At 40.2% G+C, this 19,435-nt stretch overlaps 2 protein-coding genes across 10 annotated transcripts in view; one reads left to right on the plus strand and one right to left on the minus strand.

Moving 5' to 3' along the window:
- Positions 1-3,344, minus strand: part of C8H12orf40 (chromosome 8 C12orf40 homolog) — a 257,398-nt gene extending 254,054 nt beyond the window's left edge. Inside the window, exon 1 of the mRNA XM_058743119.1 lies at positions 3,234-3,344. The gene's annotated coding sequence lies outside the window, so the exon portion shown is untranslated. The remainder of the gene's footprint in view (positions 1-3,233) is intronic.
- KIF21A (kinesin family member 21A) overlaps positions 3,145-19,435 on the plus strand; it is a 151,383-nt gene continuing 135,092 nt past the window's right edge. For 7 of the 9 annotated variants that reach the window (XM_058743108.1, XM_058743112.1, XM_058743110.1 and 4 more), the window contains exon 1: positions 3,147-3,617. In XM_058743108.1, the coding sequence (XP_058599091.1) occupies positions 3,574-3,617 (44 nt within the window). In that variant the 5' untranslated portion in view covers positions 3,147-3,573. Of the gene's footprint in view, positions 3,618-19,435 lie in introns of all 9 variants that reach the window. The other 2 variants (XM_058743115.1, XM_058743109.1) reach the window with 2 other exon arrangements.

Consider the following 19,435-nt stretch of genomic DNA (forward strand, 5'->3'; position numbering starts at 1 on the left):
GAGTGTGAAGAGTCCTAAAGTCTAGAAGAACTTACTCTATTTCTTTTTTTTTTTTTTAAAGTTAATTTATTTTTGAGACAGAGCATGAACGGGGGAGGGGCAGAGAGAGAGGGAGACACAGAATCTGAAACAGGCTCCAGGCTCTGAGCCATTAGCCCAGAGCCCGACGCGGGGCTCGAAATCACGGACCGCGAGATCGTGACCTGAGCTGAAGTTGGACGCTTAACCGACTGAGCCACCCAGGCGCCCCATCTATTTCTGTTACTTAGCTCTTGGAAGGTTTCAGGCAGGGGAATGCTATAAATGACATAGATTTTAAAAGATCACTCTTTCTGCAGTGTGGAAGTGAGAGTGGGCTCAGGGAGACCATCCTGAGTGATCTATATCTGAAGAATTCCTCACCCTTGCAGAAAAAAACATCATCATACTTTTGTTACAATTTCTATTATCGCACTTATGGATTTCCAAATTTGTTTTCTTGAACTAGGCTGTAAGCTCCTGGTAGACCTGACTGTCTGTACTCCTTCCTCGTAGACACCACTTTCCACTATTGCTGGCATATAGCTTTACCACTAATTCTGTCTACAGGCATTTATTAAATATTAGTTGAGTAACTGAAATAGGATTTAAACTATACTATGATAAAAAGCTCTTCCCTTAGAGTTTTCTTCAACTTAAGATAATAAATTAGGTGAGCTATGATGTAAGGGGTTAGATAGCAGCTAGAAAATAATCTAAATTAAATACAAAGATAATTTATAAATTTGGAAATTTTGAGGAAATGACTCAGTCCTCAAAGGAAATTTTAATTTTTATACTGCTTTTTCCTGAAACCGAGCAGAAAGCTACAGCTGTTACTGGTGCTAATGTTTTGGCCAGAAGTTCTAGCCTGATGGGTTGGAACTGAAGCTGGGTTAATACGTATTTTGATTGGTTTGCATGCTATGTAAATGTGGTGCTGAATTTGTTGTTGATGCTGTGAACTAAGGAGTTTTCACATAAAGGTCTGATTTTTCCTTATCTCTTGAGAAATAACAAACATACAAACAAAAAGCTTGGCAACATTGGGTCTGCATTCCAGCAGGCCAGAGCTGGTGATGGCCACTGTCTTTGTAAGAGGCCCGGTGTTCTCTATTTTATCAGTCCTTACCCTGCCTGCTCAGACTCATGTTAAGTGACCTGCCTGGCTATTGCTTGGTAGAATTTGTGTTTGTGACATCTCCTACTGAGACTTATCTAAGCTGGTGCTATTTTAATTTATTTTTTAATGTTTACTTACTTTTGAGAGAGAGAGAGAGACAGACAGACAGACAGAGCATGAGTGAGGAAGGGGCAGAGAGAGAAGGAGACACAGAATCCAAAGCAGGCTCCAGGCTCTGAGCTGTCAGCACAGTTACCTCCGCCGCCAATGGGAAGCTCGAACTCATGAACCCGGAGATCATGACTTGAGCTGAAGTCATGGGGTTAACTGAGTGAGCCACCCAGGCGCCCCTTAAATAAGATCTTTTGGGGTGCTTGCATGGCTCTGTCCGTTAAACACCTGACTCTGGATTTTGGATCAGATCATGATCTCATGGTGGTGAGATACAGCGCCGTGTCAAGCTGGGCTCTATGTTGGGTGTGGAGCCTGCTTAAGATTGTTTCTCTCCCTGTACAGCTTCCGTGCTTATGTGTGTGCATGCACTCTCTCTCTCTCTCTCTTTCTCTCTCTCTCTCTCTCTCTCACACACACACACAATAAAGAAATAAGATTCTTCTAAAAGGTCTTAAATTATTTATATTTCTCTTTAGTTTTCTTGCTAAATTTGCTTGGCTTTAGTTGCCTTCCTTGCAGCGTTTATCAATCCAAGAAGCAAGGAAGCCAATCGAGAGCCACCCAGTCCCACCTGGGACTGCCAGGGCTGGAGGAAATGGTGCTCTGGTTTGTTAATAGATAAATACTGAGGGAAGGACAGGCTCTCTGGAGGGCAGACAGAGGAGAGCTTTGCCACTAATTTGGTCTACAGAAGGATACTCCCTATCTCTGCTCTCTTTACCTCCTAGCCTTGTGTCTGTTAAGACTCAGGGGTATAGAGGTTTAGGGACAGAATACCTTTTCAAACTATACACAATGATATATCACACAGGCCTTCATTTAAGGCCATTACACGCGTCTTGTTTGTCCCAGTGTGTGCTGCCTCCTCTGACCCTTGCTGCTGGATCTCTGCTGGCTAGGGTGACTAGGTGTGCGAATTTAGGATGTCAGTACTTGGGGCTGTGTCTTTATTGGGACGGTGCCATTTAATCTATTACACTGTTTTGTACGAACCCGCATGTTTATTTAGAGAAATGTATGGGGCAGTCCACAAAAGATACTCTGTGGCGAAGCTAATAAAGGCTGTTGCTACAGAGCTATCTAAAGGCATGTGGAAGCACAATAGTCACAAGCAGAAACCACAATGGCTCAATGTTGATAGAATCCCGGGATTGGGAGGTGCTTTTTGAAGGCCAGGAAGAGGAGGAAAAAAAAAAAAAAAGGCAGTGTGTGAGGATTTACTACACATCAGGTCTTGGTGGATATTCAGTCCTGGGAACACTTGGTACCAGGGTGCAGTTCATTTACTAGCGTGCACATGACTTAACAGAAACGCATTCAGGAGTCTCGGAGTAAATCGTTTCCATATTCCACGCAGGCTGGTAAACGGCCGACGGACTGCAGAAGAGCCCAGCTGCCCAGACAGTGGCCAAACCGGGGAGCCGGTTTAGCACAAACGACTGACTCCCGGGAGGGAGGGCGATCCGCGGGGGGCTGGGGAAGGGGGTCAAAGTCCAAGCTGGAGAGAGGACAATAAGCCTAAGGGTGGAAACAAAGCGGCCCCAGGGTGGCAGCTGACCGATTCCCGGAGCTGCGCTCGTGCTCCAAGCTCAGACTTTTAGCAAAGGCGCAGGGCGAGCACCCACTGCTGCGTTCTCCCAGAAGAGCCTAGAAGGGCGCACGGGCTCGTCGCCCTCGGGCGTGGGCAGCCCGCGGCCGGCATCCCTCCCCCGCGCGCCTCCCTGCCCAGCAGCGCCAGGCAGTGCCCGCCGAGGGCAGGGCGGGGCGCGGGCCGGGGGAGGGCGAGCTGGGGCCGGGCCGTGCGGCCGCCGCTGACGCAGTGCGGGGCCGGAGCCCTGAGCGCCCAGGCGGGCGTGGAGCGTTTTAGCCCGGCCGCCCGCAGGCCGCGTCCCCACCGGAGGGGGCAGGGCGCACTTACCGGCCGTCAGGAAGCCGCGGGCGGCCTGCTGGCTCCGCCGCCGCCGCCGCCGCCGCCGCGCTCGCCTTTCAAGCGCGCCTCGTCCCCGCCCCAGATCCTGGGGGGTGAACGGGGGAGAAGGGGCGGGCGTCCGCCAGTCGCGAATCACCTCCTCCTCCTCCTCCTGCCTCAGCGCCGCCGCCACCTTTCCATTCAGTCGCCCAACATGGCTGGAGCGCGGCGGAGGTGAGCCGGTCGCCCCCTTCCGCTCCAGTCTGCGAAGCCCGAGAGCCGCGGCTCCGGCGGTGCGTCGGCTCTGCGGTGCAGAGGCCCAGGGGCCCTGCTGTCGCCGGCCGCCAGCATGTGGGGCGCCCCGGACGAGAGCTCGGTGCGGGTGGCTGTCAGGTGAGGACCGACGCGGCGGCGGCTGTGGCGGCGGCGGCGGGAGGGCTGCGGGTTGGCGGGCTGAGGGCGCGGCGAGGACGCGCTCTCGTCCAGGGCAGCCGTGGCCGCGGTGCCGAGACCTGAGGGGGCGGTCTGGCGGGAGGCCGGCGTTTGGGTAAACTGAGGCTGCGTATCCCCGCCGGCAGGGCGCGCGCGGGGAGACCCTGCAGCCCCCGCGCCGGCGGCCTTTGCAGGTAGCGGGCGGCTGCGCGACGCCGGGTCCCCGGGGCGCCCAGACTGCGCGGGGGTGGAAGCCGTCGCCGCCCGTCCCCGCCGGTCCCGCACCAGGGGAACAACCGCCTCAGGTGGGGCCGCCTTGGGCGACGGCCTGGCCGGCTTCGCCCGGAGGAGCTGCCTCGGGGCTGGGCTGCGGTGTTCTTTTTATTATTTAGAGAATGTCTGTCCTACGTGTACGTGCAACTCCGGCCTTCTGAGGCTGGAGACAAAGCATCAGACTGACAGCGCTTCCGACGCAGGGTTCTAGATGCCCGAGCAGATGGAAGTCTCGTCAAGCATCACGGAGACACGCGTAGCACAAGCGTGTGGGTGTAGGAGACACATCTGGCTGGCCTGTTTGGCGTTGGAATGGGAATTCTCTGTAAGAATTACATTTCTTGGTGTCAGGCCTGTAGAGGGAAGAAAACTCTTCAGCAAGTGGAATACATGGGTGACTGGGTGTAACAGCCTGACGTTAGGCAGGGTGGATACAACACAGCATTGTACACGCCTGGGTGTGAGCTTTGAAATACCAGATACATCAAAATTGTATTTTGGTCAACGACAGATGCACGAGTATCGAATATAATTTAGACTGTTTTGATACATATCAAGAGGCAGAGCTCTGACAGTTGCTCACGGAAAATTGCAACATCATCACTGAAATATTAATGAAGCATTCATGGTAGCATAAGTGCGTTGCTCTCACAGCTCTCTGATGGTCTACTGTGAATCCACTTCTCTTTATACTTTGAGGGATTATAACAATTTTTAAACGTTGAGGGTTTAAAAAAATTTTCCTCGGAAAATTATTGAAACAAAATCTGCCATTCATGGAGCCTTTCTGGAAAGTTATTTTAAAAATGCTGTCATGTCAGCATTATTATTTTAGTGGCAAATCTTGGTTAGGCATAGAAATATGGCAGTTTTATACACTTTGTGTCTTTAATCAATTTACACAATAACATGTATTTTATTTTATTTTATTTTATTTTATTTTATTTTAGTTATCTCTACACCCAACATGGGGCTCAGACTCATGACCCCGGAGATCTAGTGTCATGCTCTTCCAACTGAGCCAGCCAGGAGCCTGAGAATAACATGAATTTTAAAGATTTTTTTTTTTTTCTTTTACAGATCAGGAAATGATCACCCATGGAGGTGACAGTTTTATGACTCTTTAGAATCACCTGTTTTTTAAAGCTTTTGGAGTTTTAATTTGGCATTTTTGGTTATTCTGGGACTACTTATCCAATTGTTGGATTAGTTGATTTCTCCTAAATACTGCTACTACCTCTCTTTTGGCCTTTTAATACTCATTAATGACTGTACCATGGCAGAAACCCAATAAAAGGCAGTTTTGTTAGCAGAGCTGGTCGAAGAGGTGAAGAAGGAGCATAAAATAGTAATGAAAACAGAAAATTAGGGTGTAAGAGAAACCATTTTTAGAGATTTGAGGGTTTTGTCTGAATTCTCTAAAATATCATACGGCGGTTTATTTGCCATGCTATTAAATCTGCCGCTTGCACTGGAGGTGAGCAGTCACGGGTGACCCTAAAATACAGTTGACAGATAAATAATTTATATTTGATTTTGGTATGTGTGTTTGCACTTTTTAAGTGGTAAGCATGGGTCTGTTTGGGAAAGGTTTATAAAAATGTTAACAACTTGGTAAGCTGCATTGTGAAGGTCCTTTTTTTTTCTTTTTTCCATTAAAAACACTGAATAGATCCACTCTCTAAACTTACTTTGCATAGGGTAAAAATAACTTATGTTTTTATAGCACTTTGGTATTTATAAAGTGCTTGGAGACATATATTTTCATTTACAGCAAATATTTGTTGAATGCATATCCTTATCTCTGATTATCCTGATTCTCAGCTAAAAACAGGAATAATTCTTGGACACATACCATGTGCTAGGGTCAGTGCTGTTAAGATGTTTTATATCATGTAAAATTTCATTTATTTGCCATAACAGTCTTTGATTTAGGTTCTGTTATTATGACCATTTTACAGAGGAGACACAGAAAGATTAAGAAACCTGCTTAAACTAGTAGCTACTGATGGAACCAGCATTCCAAGCCAGACAGCTTGTCTCTACAGCCCAAATTCTTAGCCATTAAACCCATATAGGTGAAAGGCAAGAACATACTTCACAAAGCTTTATTTAGCTTGAGGTCAGTTGCCTTTTTTGGGTTCTAGTTCAATTACAAATGAGTGGCTTTGACAAGTTATGCATACCTTGATATTGCTGGAAAAGATAAAACTCAAAAAGAGAGGACCTGAACTTAGTTAAAATATTTCCCCAGATTGTCTTTAATCTTTCCAGTGTCCTCCAATCCTACCCTAGTTTGTGACAGACTTCAGCAGCAGGATAAGTAAATCAACACACAGACAAAAATCAACAGACATTTGACCTGCTTTTCCTCTTCAATGAATAATGTAATAACAGGTATAGGAGACTGACTCTACTGTGAAATGCAGAAAGTGTCCTAGAGGTTCTTGTGTTTTGTTAGAGGAAGAGACTTATCAGTATGTTAAAGCTGATGACTCTATTTTAAGATTTCTCATAGTAAGAGCAAGGGTCCTATAAAAATTTGGGGAAAGGAAATGCAAAAGAAAGTTTCTTATTTAGGGAGAATATTTTTTATTCAATTTCTGAAAAATGGCTTTTACCTTCTGAGGTATTTTGCAGGGTATCTTTCATTGTGGTGGATATAGATTCAGATAACAGCCCTACTATTCAACCCATGCGGCTTTTGAGCACTTGAATCATGAGTAATGCTACTCAGGAGCTAAATTTATCATTTTCTTAAAATTAAAGAAAAAAATTATCTGAGAGAGAGAGCGAGAGCGCATGTGGGCATGCACATGCAATCCGGGGAGGGGCAGAGAGAGGAGAGAGAGAATCCAGAGCAGGCTCTGCATTGCCAGTCTGGAGCCTGATGTGGAGTTCGAACTCACAAACCAGGAGATCATAACCTGAGCCGAAGTAGGATGCTTAAACCAACTGAGACACCCAAGGCACCCCATTTTTAAACTTAAAAAAATTGGTCCTTGATTTAGTTTTTGGGTAACTTTTGAATATTCTTTTTTTTTAATGTTTTAATTTATTTTTGAGAGAGAAAGACAGGTGTGAACAAGGGAGGGGAGAGAAAGAGGGAGACACAGAATCCAAAGCAGGCTCCACAGAATCTGAGCTGTTGGCTCTGAGCTGTCAGCACAGAGCCTGATATGGGGCTTGAACCCACAAATTGTGAGATCATGACCTGAACTTAAGTGAGATGCCCAACTGACTGAGCCATCCAGGCCCCCCTTGAATATTCTTGAAACAACTTGGTTATATGGATCTACTTTTTTAACTTTAAGTTTGTATAATTCAAATACTTACAAAATATTTCTGGTAAAAATTTAGTGTCATAATGATATATGGTATAAGTATAATATATACACTGGATTTAAAAGATTTACTAAGAAGGGGCGCCTGGGTGGCTCAGTCGGTTAAGCGTCCGACTTCAGCTCAGGTCACGATCTCGCGGTCCGTGGGTTCGAGCCCCACATCAGGCTCTGGGCTGATGGCTCAGAGCCTGAAGCTTTCTTCCGATTCTGTGTCTCCCTCTCTCTCTGCCCCTCCCCCGTTCATGCTGTGTCTCTCTCTGTCTCAAAAATAAAATAAAATGTTAAAAAAAAAAATTAAAAAAAAAAAAAAGATTTACTAAGAAAAAATGAATGCAAATATGTCAATAATCTTTGTTTGATTACATATTAAAATTATATTTTGATATATTGAGTTTTTAAAATTAATTTATTTGGAGAGAGCCTTGCGATTGGGTGGGGGGGGAGCAGAGAGAGGGAGAGACAGAATCACAAGCAGGCTCTGTGCTGTCAGCACAGAGCTCTATGTGGGGCTTGAACTCACCAACCGTGAGACCATGACCTGAGCTAAGATCAAGAGTCCGACGCTTAACCAACTGAGCTGCCCAGGTGCCCCAATATATTGAGTTAAATAAAATATTATTAAAATTAATTTCATCCTGGGGTGCCTGGTGGCTCAGTTGGTTAAGTGTTCAACTTCGGCTCAGGTTCTGATCATGTAGTTTGTGAGTTTGAGCCCAATTGGGCTCTCTGCTGTTAGCACAGTGCCTGCTTTGGATCCTCTGTTCCCATCTCTCTCCACCCCCTGCCCCTCAAAAATAAATGGACATTAAAAAAAAAGAATTAATTTTATTTATTTATTTTTCCTTTTAAAAAATGTGGCTCCTAGAAAACTTAAAATTAAATAAATGTGCTCGCTTCGGCAGCACATATACTAAAATTAAGTAAATGTTGCTCACATTAAATTTCTATTGGAGGTGTGATGAGTGACGCAGTTGGTTAAGCATCTGACTTTAGCTCAGATCATGATCTCACAGTTCAAATGTTCGAGCCCTGAATTTTTAAAAGACAGGATGAACAAAAATACTATTTTCCTTTAAAAAAGAAAAGGCCAGGGGCGCCTGGGTGGCTCAGTCGGTTGAGTGTCTGACTTCGGCTCAGGTCATGATCTCATGGTCTGTGAGTTCGAGCCCTGCGTCGGGCTCTGTGCTGACAGCTCAGAGCCTGGAGCCTGCTTCAGATTCTGTGTCTCCCTTTCTCTCTCCCCCTCCCCTGCTCAGGCTCTGTCTCTCTCTCTCAAAAATAAATAAACACTAAACCATTAAAAAAAATTTCTATTGAATAGTACTGCTCTATAATTTAAAAAATGTGAAAGAAGTACAGAATAAAACTAGGGTACATCAATATATAGAAATAAATCATAGCCACCCCATCATAGACTAACTACACCCTTAGATCAAGAAATTCCATAATAACTAAGGTGTCTTTTTTAGATACACACACACACACACACACACACACACACACACACAAGACTTGATTTAAAGGTAACATTCCCCCCCCCTACCCCCCCCCCCACCCCCCCCCCCCCCGCCAGGGTGCATAGGTGTGGAAAGATACTGATTATGGACTCAGTATGGTAGCTGAAGTCTTATAAAATGTGGTAAATTAAATGGATGGCTTAGGTAGATGTCATCAACAAAAATGAGCAACAAAGTGTAATATATATTCTATTCTTAATATTTAAGTATACTGATTTGAATTAGTTAAGTCAAAATGATAAGATCAATTAAACATTTTGAATTCTAAATTTAAGACATTATCAGATGATGTGCCTTTTTCCCTTCCCTGTCTATGAATGCTGATTTAGCAGATTTGAAACTTTTTTCCTTTTCAAGAACTTTAGTTTGCAAAATATGTCAAGGGTTGGACAAAAATAGAGATACAGAGAAGACCATTGTGTTTTTGTGTCATTGTCTCTATGGTTGTGAGTTAAAATGTCTTTGTTTGGCTTTGGCAGAGAGCTGTACATATCCTTGACAGTCAGTTTGGATTAGTTTGTAATGTAGTCTAATTGGGTTTCAATTTGCTGTGTTTTTACCTTACTAAAGCAATTTTAAGAAGTGGCATTACTCAGCAGGCTTATGATTGGTTGGTTGCACAGTTAAAAGCTCAGTTTTAGGTCTGTGAGTGGCACTGATTTCCAATGTGACCTCTCTGCACTTTTCTTTTTCCACATGCTGAGGTGGCAATGTAAAGGTATTAAGAATTCTAAGAACTTTGCACATGCAGTGTATTAAATATGTGATTTTGTTGTTGTTGGTTAAACTGTTGGCTCTATATTGACAGGAAGGAAGTATTTTAACATTTCAAACTTGACTTTCCTAATAATATGTTTACTTTGGGTACTCTTTGTTATTGAACAGAAAACATTTAGTCTTTTGTGGTCACTTTTTCCCATTCTGGTTATAATGAAAATGTACAATATTTTACTTAATCTACATTAAAACTCTATCATGTAATCTGTACAGATACACTTTTCCCTGTTTTACTGATGAAAAAATGAGATGAAAAAAGGCACTAGGTGACCTCTTCAAGGTTTCTTAGCTATTAAATATTTTTGTTTGTTTTAATTGAGAAATAATTGACACATAATATTATATTAGTTTCAGGTATACAGTATAATGATTAGGGGCACCTGGGTGGCTCAGTTGGTTAAGCATCTGACTCTTTGTTTTGGCTCAGGTCATAATCTCACAGTTTGGTTCGTGAGTTCGAACCCCACATCTGGCTCCTCGCTGACAGTAGGAAGCCTGCTTGGGATTCTCTGTCCTTCTATCTCCCTTCCCCTGGTTGCTCTTTCTGTCTCCCTCAAAATACATAAATAAATTTAAAAAATTAAAAAAACACATAATGATTCAATATCATTGCAATCACATTGCAAAGTGGTCAGCATTATACGTCTAAAGTCTCTTATTTCTTTTTTTTAAAATTTTTTAATGTTTTATTTATTTTTGAGACAGAGAGAGACAGAGCATGAGCAGGGGAGGGACAGAAAGAGAGGGAGACACAGATCCAAAGCAGGCTCCAGGCTCCGAGCGGTCAGCACAGAGCCCGACGCGGGGCTTAAACTCACGAACTGCAAGATCATGACCTGAGCCGAAGTCGGATGCTTAACCGACTGAGCCACTCAGGCGCCCCTAAAGTCTCTTATTTCTGTTCTTAAACGTTTTTCCAAATGTTTTCAAAACATTTCACCTACTAATTTCAAGGTAATAAAGATCTTTCAAGCTGAAATGCTTATATACATGTGAGGTAAATTATTCCAAACAACTTAATATTTAGAAAATATAGAAGTAGATAAATGAGGCTTTTAGAAATATTTATTTTATGGAAATAGATGATTTTCTGGTGTTTGATCATTTGTTTATTCCTTTCTTCACGTAAAAAGTGTTTATTAAGTGCCTACTATGTGTTGGGCACTTTTTTTTTTAGATCTTATTTTTAAGTAATCTCTACACCCAATGTGGGCCTTGAACTTACAACACTGAGATCAAGAGTTGCTTGCCCCACCACCTGAGCCAGGCAGGTGCCCCGTGCTGAATACTTTTCTAATTCGGGGGATATGCAGCCCATATGACATACCTGGTCCCTGATTTTACATCCCTAACAGTACAAGTCTCTTTAAAAGCACAAAATATGTTGGAACTAACACAAAATATAATCAACGATGTGAACTAGAAAGAAAGACAATTGTTGCAGCTTAGTTTTTATTTCTCCTTTATTTTTTATTTTTATTTTTTAAGGATTTTATTTTTTTAAAGTAATCTCTACACCCAATGTGGGGCTTGAACTTACAACCCAAGATCAATAGTCACATGCTCTACCAACTGAGCCAGCTGGGAGCCCCTCTCCTTTATTTTTTTAATAGCATTTTTTAGTTACTGCATTCATTAAAAACAGTGATTTAAAAAATGAAAGGTGTGCCCTGATTCCAAAGGTATTTCATATGAAAGGTGAACTTCAAAGCCTATGCATTAGGGAGATTTTATTTATATCATGTCCTACTTGATAAAATATGCATGCCCCACTTTGTATGTGTCTTTGTATGTCTTTGTAGTTGGATTAGGAAGTAAGGGACATGAAAGAAAGGAGACCAAAGAGCTAGTAGATGATGTGAGTTGAAAGTCAGTGAAATTATTTTTATTTACAAATATGAGTTGATATTATTTCTTCAGATAGGGTTTATTCAATTTATGAAGTATGGTAGACCTGTTTGTTGTTTGGAACTCCATGAAAGTTCAAGTTTCATGTCTAATTATTGCTACCCTTTGAGCTCATACCATCATACCTGCTAATTGGTTAATATTTTGATGCATAATTATGGGGTAGAGAATGATGCACTAGAAATTCCAGTTTCGTGAAACCATGAAAGCAGAAATTATCTTGGCAGTTAATTTCATAATCTTCCCAATCTTCCAATTCTCATCAATTTCTCTTCAAAGATGTGAACTTGGAATATGCATTATAATGGATGTTTTCCCCCAAGATATGTTACAACCCACTTGTGTGACTCTGATTTACAAATGGTTATTTTTTGTCAACATTAGACATGACCTTCATCTCAGCTTCAGATTAGGAAGGAAAACACAAAAATGAAAAGGGATGTCAGATAATAGAAAGTATTTGTATATGGTATATCATTAGAATAAGTTTATTCAAAATGAAACAAATATGTTTGTTATTTTCAACACTTCTCTCTGGGAAGCGGATTTGTGAATTCTGTCTTTCAGCTTGGTTTCCCAGTGGATTAACTATTAATCTTCTCAGAGTGTTAAAATAGTTTTCCTGTAGCTCAAGCTTTATTTGAAGTAAATGACAGCCAAGCCAAAGAGACAATTGTTGTGACACTGTATGGTCATTATGAGATCCTTCTCAATGTTTAAGAATTGTATTTGAAGTTCCTTTATTCTTTGTTTTTTGAAATTATTAGACATTTATATATGGAAGATAATTTGTAGTATGTCTATGATTATTGAAAAAAATTGATTTTAAAATTGAAAGGGCATAAAAGGACTAGCTGGTTGAGGCCCCTTCTTTACAATGGTTTAGACAGTAGAGGCCCAGAGAAGTTGAGAAAATTGCTTGAGGTACCACAGCCTCTCAACTGTTCTTCTTATTAGTTTTGTAGATTTTCTAGATCTTTATGTTTTTGTGGCAGACATGTTAGAAATAGATTAAGTTTATATCTTAAAAACTACAGTTTTAATCCCTTAAGTACTCCTTATAAAAGTTCACTTGACATTTAGATGAGTTCCCCCATTCTTAGTGCCCATTATTTTTGCTTTACAATGGCCTCCATTCTAGAAAACTAGAACAAGTGTTTCTAAAAAGGACCTGTGAAAGGCAGAAACAGAGGGACTCCTGGAATAGAAGTTCTGGTCTATATTTTGGGGTTCCTGGCATATTCACATGTGAAGAAATGCCAGAACTGGGTTATTAAAATAATATGGACTGTCTTCAACATTCATAGGTAGCACATTAATGCTTTAATTACAACCACCAAAGGATAAGTGTGTATAGTCTAATTTGGAAATAATGTTCAACATGGAAATAGGATTTTGTGAATGCTAGGCACATAGCCTTCTCCCCCTTCCCTCCCCTTGGTTCTTAAAACTTTTTTTTTCTTTTTACTCCAACATACTTAAGGATTATAGCACATTCCAGTAATAATGGCAGACTCACTATGAGCAAGATGGTTGGAGGGTGGCATAGGGTAGAGGTAGGGTTAGATCATGTGTGGGGGGGTGAGATGTATTTATTGGAACCTGGAAGTGGAAATGGAACTAGAAATCTGAGTGGTTTAAAAAGACCCGCTTTTGAGGATTACTTCACTTGATAGGTGGTTCTTAAGCTTTTAAGTAATATCTCATCCCTTCCCCTCTTTATTTTAGAAGGAAATAAAGGATACAAAACATTTGGACCATAATGGAGGCCTATCATTCAACAGATGTCTTAAGTCCCACCTCTACATGAAATCTTTCTACACTCCCATGCATAGAAATTTCTGCCTTTTTTTTTGTTTATTTATTTATTTTGAGACACAGAGAGAGAGAGCACGAGTTGGGTAGAGTCAGAGAGAGAGGGAGAGAATCCCAAACAGGCTACACTCTGTCAATACAGACCCTGATGTAGGGCTCCATCTCACAAACCGTGAGATTGTGAACTGAGCCAAAATCAAGAGTCAGATGCTCAACTGACCCACCCAGGTGCCCTGGCCATAAATCCTCTTTATATGAGTCTTCTGTCTTTCCCTCTAAAATTGCCATGAGGGAGATATACACCATGTAATTTTCACTGTTGAGCATTGAAATGTTCCCCAAACTCACAGGATATTTAATGCTTTTTAAAAGAAAGTGCTAATGTATTGATAGTATCATTATAATGGAACATTTGAAGGACATTGCGGTTATTGTAATGAAACAAACAGGTATCTACATGTCTAGATTGGAGTGAAGGTCTTTCAGGATTTAACCCCACGGTCAGGCTACTTAGGTGACTATTCACCCTTGTCAGTGTCTTCAGTAAGAACAGGGAACTAAGGAAATTGTTCACACTTGATTGTGCCCCACCATGAGCCCAAACAGGGGCTAAATCAAGGACAGCTCAAGGTTTAGTCCCTACTCTTTGGATCTCTTAGTATGTAGTAAAATATTAGTTTTTGAGATTGAATTTGACATTATTCTCAACTTCGAGGAGCTGTGTCTGTCACTTAGCATTATGATATTGTAGTTTTCTGAATATGATGAAGGACATATTTTGTCAGAGTAGTTATTTGTATTCTTTTACACAGTTACATAGTCATTTTGGAGTTGTTTTAAATGAGAGACTTTCAGCAAGCAGGAACAATAAACCTTGGAGAGGGTCAAGCTGTAGTTAATAATTAGGATGTGGTATGTTGATCACATGGTGTAATGAGACATAGGCCATCTCTACTCTCAATTGTATTCTTTCTAATCTTACTTACTTTTTAGATCAAAATTCATTTTTTTATTATATAATTATTAAATGTCCACTGTGTATTGGAATCATGTAAGTTGGAGACAAGGTAATATAATAGAATGAACATCGGGTGGTTAGGAAGTGTTTTGGTCTGGACCCTAACCAGGGACAAATTCGGCTTTTAGTCAGTAGTTATGTACCTAGCTAAGTGGACTTGAAAAAGGATCAAAAGAGCCAGTCATGTGAAAGCATTTGGAAAATGGTTTTTACACAACAGAGGCAGGGATATTATTAGAGATGAGTCTGATATAGCCAATGATGGGCATGTTGGTTATATTCTAAACTCTAGCCATTGGATTAGTCATTCCCTAATGTGTAAAGTGCTTTATATGTGTTTGTATCTGTTCTTTTGTTTTTTGAGTGTGTCTGTGACTTGCACCACTATGAACAGTCCAAAAATGTATATAAATACTTGCAAAAACCTTTCCTTGCCCAATCTTCTAGTTTCATTTTGTTTTCAATATGTGCATCACATACCATCCTTCTCTATCTTACCAAATTCCTTCTTTTATAGTTTAGTAAAATCCACCATTTTTATTCTTTCTTTTCTCTTCCCACACTGACTTTCAGTTGGTATGGTTTTTAGTATTTTATAGTTACTGCTGAGATTGACAATAGTATTGAGTTACATTTTCCACTAGTTATTTAACCTAATATAAGAGGATGATGACTAAATTGGTTAATAAAAATGTGAATTTTCATTTTGAAATGGCTTGCACTAGATTTTTGAAAATGTTATTAATGTTTTCCTTGCTTCCTCGTATGAATCTAGGCAACAGCGCACTAAACCAGACTATGGATTAAAGGGTGCTAAAAAGGGTAAACTAAGTAAAAAGACCAGAAATAATAATAACACAAAATTTAAAAAATTTACATTTTCTCTTAAATTTTGGCACCTAGAGCTAATGGGACAATGTACTTGCAGCATTCATTGATAGAGCTATGTGAAGACTTAGCTAAAAACATTTTAAAGAATACTGTTACATAGAAGCAGGAAATAGATCTTGCAAGCCTAGTCTAGTGATCTTAAAATCAGCTTTTCATTTCATAAGTTATGTTTATTTGACTTTTCTCCCTTATTTTTTTCTTCTTTTGTTTTAAAGTTTATTTATTTATTTATTTTTTTTACTAACCTCTACACCCAATGTGGGACTCAAATTTATAACCCAGAAATCAAGAGTCACATGTTCCTCTGACTGAGCCAGCCAGGTGCCCAATTTTTTTCTGTTATTGAAATAATATAATCACATTAGAAAAAGCATCTAGGAAAAGATGGAAAAAACAATCAATCACAGTTCACCACCCTGATCTAATTACTGTCAATCAGCATTTTGGTATATTTCTTTTTAGTCTGTTTCTGTGGATATACTTTTATAGACTGATGTTTACCATTTTAGAGTATAGCGTAAGAATTTTTACATGTCCTTATATCAAAGAAGGGCATTTTGAGTAACGTGTTTAATATTAAGTATCATCTACTGTATTTTAGTGTTTAATATATATTAAATTCTATATATAAAACAGTAACTTAATTGACAGGCTTTTATTATCTAATAAGGATGTTAATTTCATTTTTTTCTAAGAGTTGGCTCTGCTTTATGATTCCTGGTAATGTTTTCATTTCTACTGATAAGCATAGACTGTACAAATGACCATTTTCTGGAATTGAAGGGGAAGGGTAGTGCTGCCCATCCACAACATATGGTTAAATGTTATGGCATTGAGGATGCTTTTTAGGAAAAGATATCTTGATTTATAACTTTAATTTTTCAGCTATATCTACAGCAAGATATAATGTATTAGGGTAATACAGATATTCATTGAACACATTAGTCTAAGCCACTGATGGTTAATCAAACACAGGTCCATAACCATTCCATGTTTCTTGAAAAGTAGTGCATTTCTAAAGTACTTATTTTGCTTTTGTTCACCTCAGTTTAACACAAAACACTTGCTTGAGCAGCCTGTTGGTCACCTAGTCTGCATCTGTCCTGCTCTAAAATGGAACTTGTCAACTGCTGATTAAACATGAGATTACAGATTTCATTCCTGGTTATTTGGCCTGCCATTTAAGGTTCTTTAATCCAAATGTGACATCTGTGACATTTTCAAGTCTCAGTTTAGGCAATACAATATGATACTTTTGAATTTTAGTTTGCCAACTTGCCCTTAGATTGGCAACAAATTCCATCTGTCCTTGATTATATTCTTATCTTTAGTTGCTTAAGTGTAATTGGACCTTCTGTTACCTTTGTAGCAGATTCAATTCTTGTCTCTGAGTATAGGGTTTCTTTAGTCATCTTTGGTTCTTAATTTTGTATTAACTTGGTATAGCCAGTCATAATTTTATTTATCTTGTGTATATGTTCTATGAGTGCAACTTTTCCACATAGAGTAAGTCAAAGACTTCTGATGATTTTGCACTTCTAAATTTGAGTACATTTTGACATCAATTCTGTTGTCTCATTTTATGTTTCAACAGTAGGGTTCCACCTCATTCTATTTAAAAATAGACATAAAGAAATGATGTGTTTTTGAGTACTGTGGGTATTGGTGATCTGTAAGTTCAGTTGACTTCAGTATAATGCTAATAAGGCCAAGATTATGAGTTTTATCCCTGGATGGACTTGTGTGCTTTGCTGCTTTTTAACGTAAACTTTACTATCACAACAAATACTGCTGTTCAGAAGCAGCAACTGGTGAGCATGAATCAGTACAAATCGGTTAACACTGATGAGAATTATCTAACCATGTTCCAGAATTTTCATCCCCCTTATTAGGTCATTATGAGTGAAAATATTTTTATATTTTCAAATAAATATAGGAGCTCAATAAATATTGTTATAGTCAAAGTCTACACAGGCTTAATAAGAGAAAATAGCACTTACATGTTTGCTGTGAAAATTAAATAAGAACATGTATATAAAACCCTTATACTACTGGCACTTAGTGAATAAATGTTTTATAAAGAGTAGACACTACTGTTATTTTCGTTATAATTATTTTCTCTGCTTAGTACCTCTGAGTTTCTGGGTCAGTCCTAAATAAAGCCACAAGTAAATCAGAGCAGTGTTGTTTGCCCCACCTTAGTCTGAAATTTGTTTTGCTGCTCCAATCTTATATGCTGTGCTTTTAGGGTCATAGCTTTCCCTGTAACCTATTTTATTTGTCCAGACCTGACTTCTGTCTTGGTTTCCTGATTTGTATCCCTTTTCCTATATCTTGAATCCAAATTTGCTTAAGTGAAATTATTGAAAGCCTTCTTGCCCTCTTTTTTTCAAGTGAAGTTTCCTTTAACTCAGGTGGGCTTACTTGATTCTACTTGCATATACACGCTGACACTGATCAAGCCTGGGTTACTTCTGGCCCTTAACTTCACTTTCATATCATCCAGGCTGGTTGTCCAATTTTCTCTCTTACCCCATGCCAGCCTGGCGCCCAGGTATTTTTTGAGACAGACTTCACTTGAGATCAAGAAGCTGTGATTTTGTCATGGAATTGACATGAAACACACACACACACACACACACACACACACACACACTCCTCAAAACATAAAATCCACTGAGGAGTTGATGAATCTGGCTAATGTGGTATAAAATATATTAATGTTAATAGACAAAATAGATATTTATTTTTTTGTGATTAAATTTTTTTTTTAATGTTTATTTTTGAGACAGAGAGAGAGAGAGAGAGAGAGAGAGACAGAGCACGAGTAGGGGAGGGGCAGAGAGAGAGGGAGACACAGAATCCGAAGCAGGCTCTAGGCTCTGAGCTGTCAGCACAGAGCCCAATGCAGGGCTTGAACTCACCAACGGTGAGATCATGACATGAGCCTAAGTCGGTTGCGCAGCTGACTGAGCCACCCACGTACCCCAGATATTTATTTCTTAACATCAGCTGATGAAAATATTGTCAACCTGTCTGTATGACATTTTGGTTAAAAAACTTATATGAGTTTGTCAAATATATGAAATTTTGAGTCCTCATCTGTGGCTTTATTGTCATTTTGTAGTGGAAAATTTTGTTCACCCCTAAACTGTACCTACCTATGCATTAATATGAAAATGGTTCTGTTCTATTGCTGTGGCCATATAATATATGCATAATGACAGCTTAGCATCTCAATTTTTGTTTGTTTATTCATTTGCAGAGAGAGAGAATGAGCAGGGAGGAGTGGAGAGAGAGGGAGAGAATCCCAAGCAGGCTCCATGCTGTCAGTGTGGAGCCTGATGTGAGACCATGACCTGAGCTGAAGTCTGACACTTAACCAGCTGAGCCACCCAGGCCCCCAGAATCTCAATTCTGATGAAGCAGCCCATAGACTGTGTGTTGGGCTAGGCCAGATCAATGGTATACACTGTAATTGCTTAGTACAGGACTGGCATATCTAGGTCAATTGGCCAGTGCTGTTTCTCACAGCAGCTTCACTGAAGTGAGATGGGATGGGAAGAAGAATGTGTGAAGGGATCAAGGGAACTGTTTCTTGAAATCAAGTAGCCATTGTGGTTCTCAGTAGCCCTGCACTCTCAATTAAAAGCATCATGGTTCTTTTAATGGTTCTTTTAACCAGTGCCCTGTCTTATCCCAGTATCCATCAAGGATCTGCTAAAAGCCACTTGATATCTCTTTTTCTAGCTTCATATTCCTTATTAATTTTGTCTTTTCCCTTCACCCCAAGCCTGCCTTAATTTTATTTTCCTTTGGGGCATGGCTTATTAAAAACAGCATGGATTTTAGCGTCACAAAGATTTGAGTTCTAAATTTTAGGACAGACACCTAAGCTTTATGAATCTTGGTTTTCTCATCTATAAAATGGAGTTAATACCTACCTTATAGGCTGTTAAGATTGTATGAGTGTTATTATTTTTTTATATTATTTTTTTTTAGTGTTTATTATTTTGAGAGAGAGAGGTAGAGCACAAGCAGGGGGAGGGGCAGAGAGAGAGGGAAGACACAGAATCCAAAGCAGGCTCTAGGCTTTGAGCTGTAAGCACAGAGCTCGATGCTGGGCTCAAACCCACAGACTGCAAGACCATGGCCTGAGCCGAAGTTGGATGCTTAACCAATAGCCACCCAGGCACCCCAAGATTATATGAATGTTATAAATGCCTTGCATTTAGA

This window comes from Neofelis nebulosa, chromosome 8 (assembly GCF_028018385.1).
Source record: "Neofelis nebulosa isolate mNeoNeb1 chromosome 8, mNeoNeb1.pri, whole genome shotgun sequence".
NCBI classification, from domain to species: Eukaryota; Metazoa; Chordata; class Mammalia; order Carnivora; family Felidae; genus Neofelis; species Neofelis nebulosa.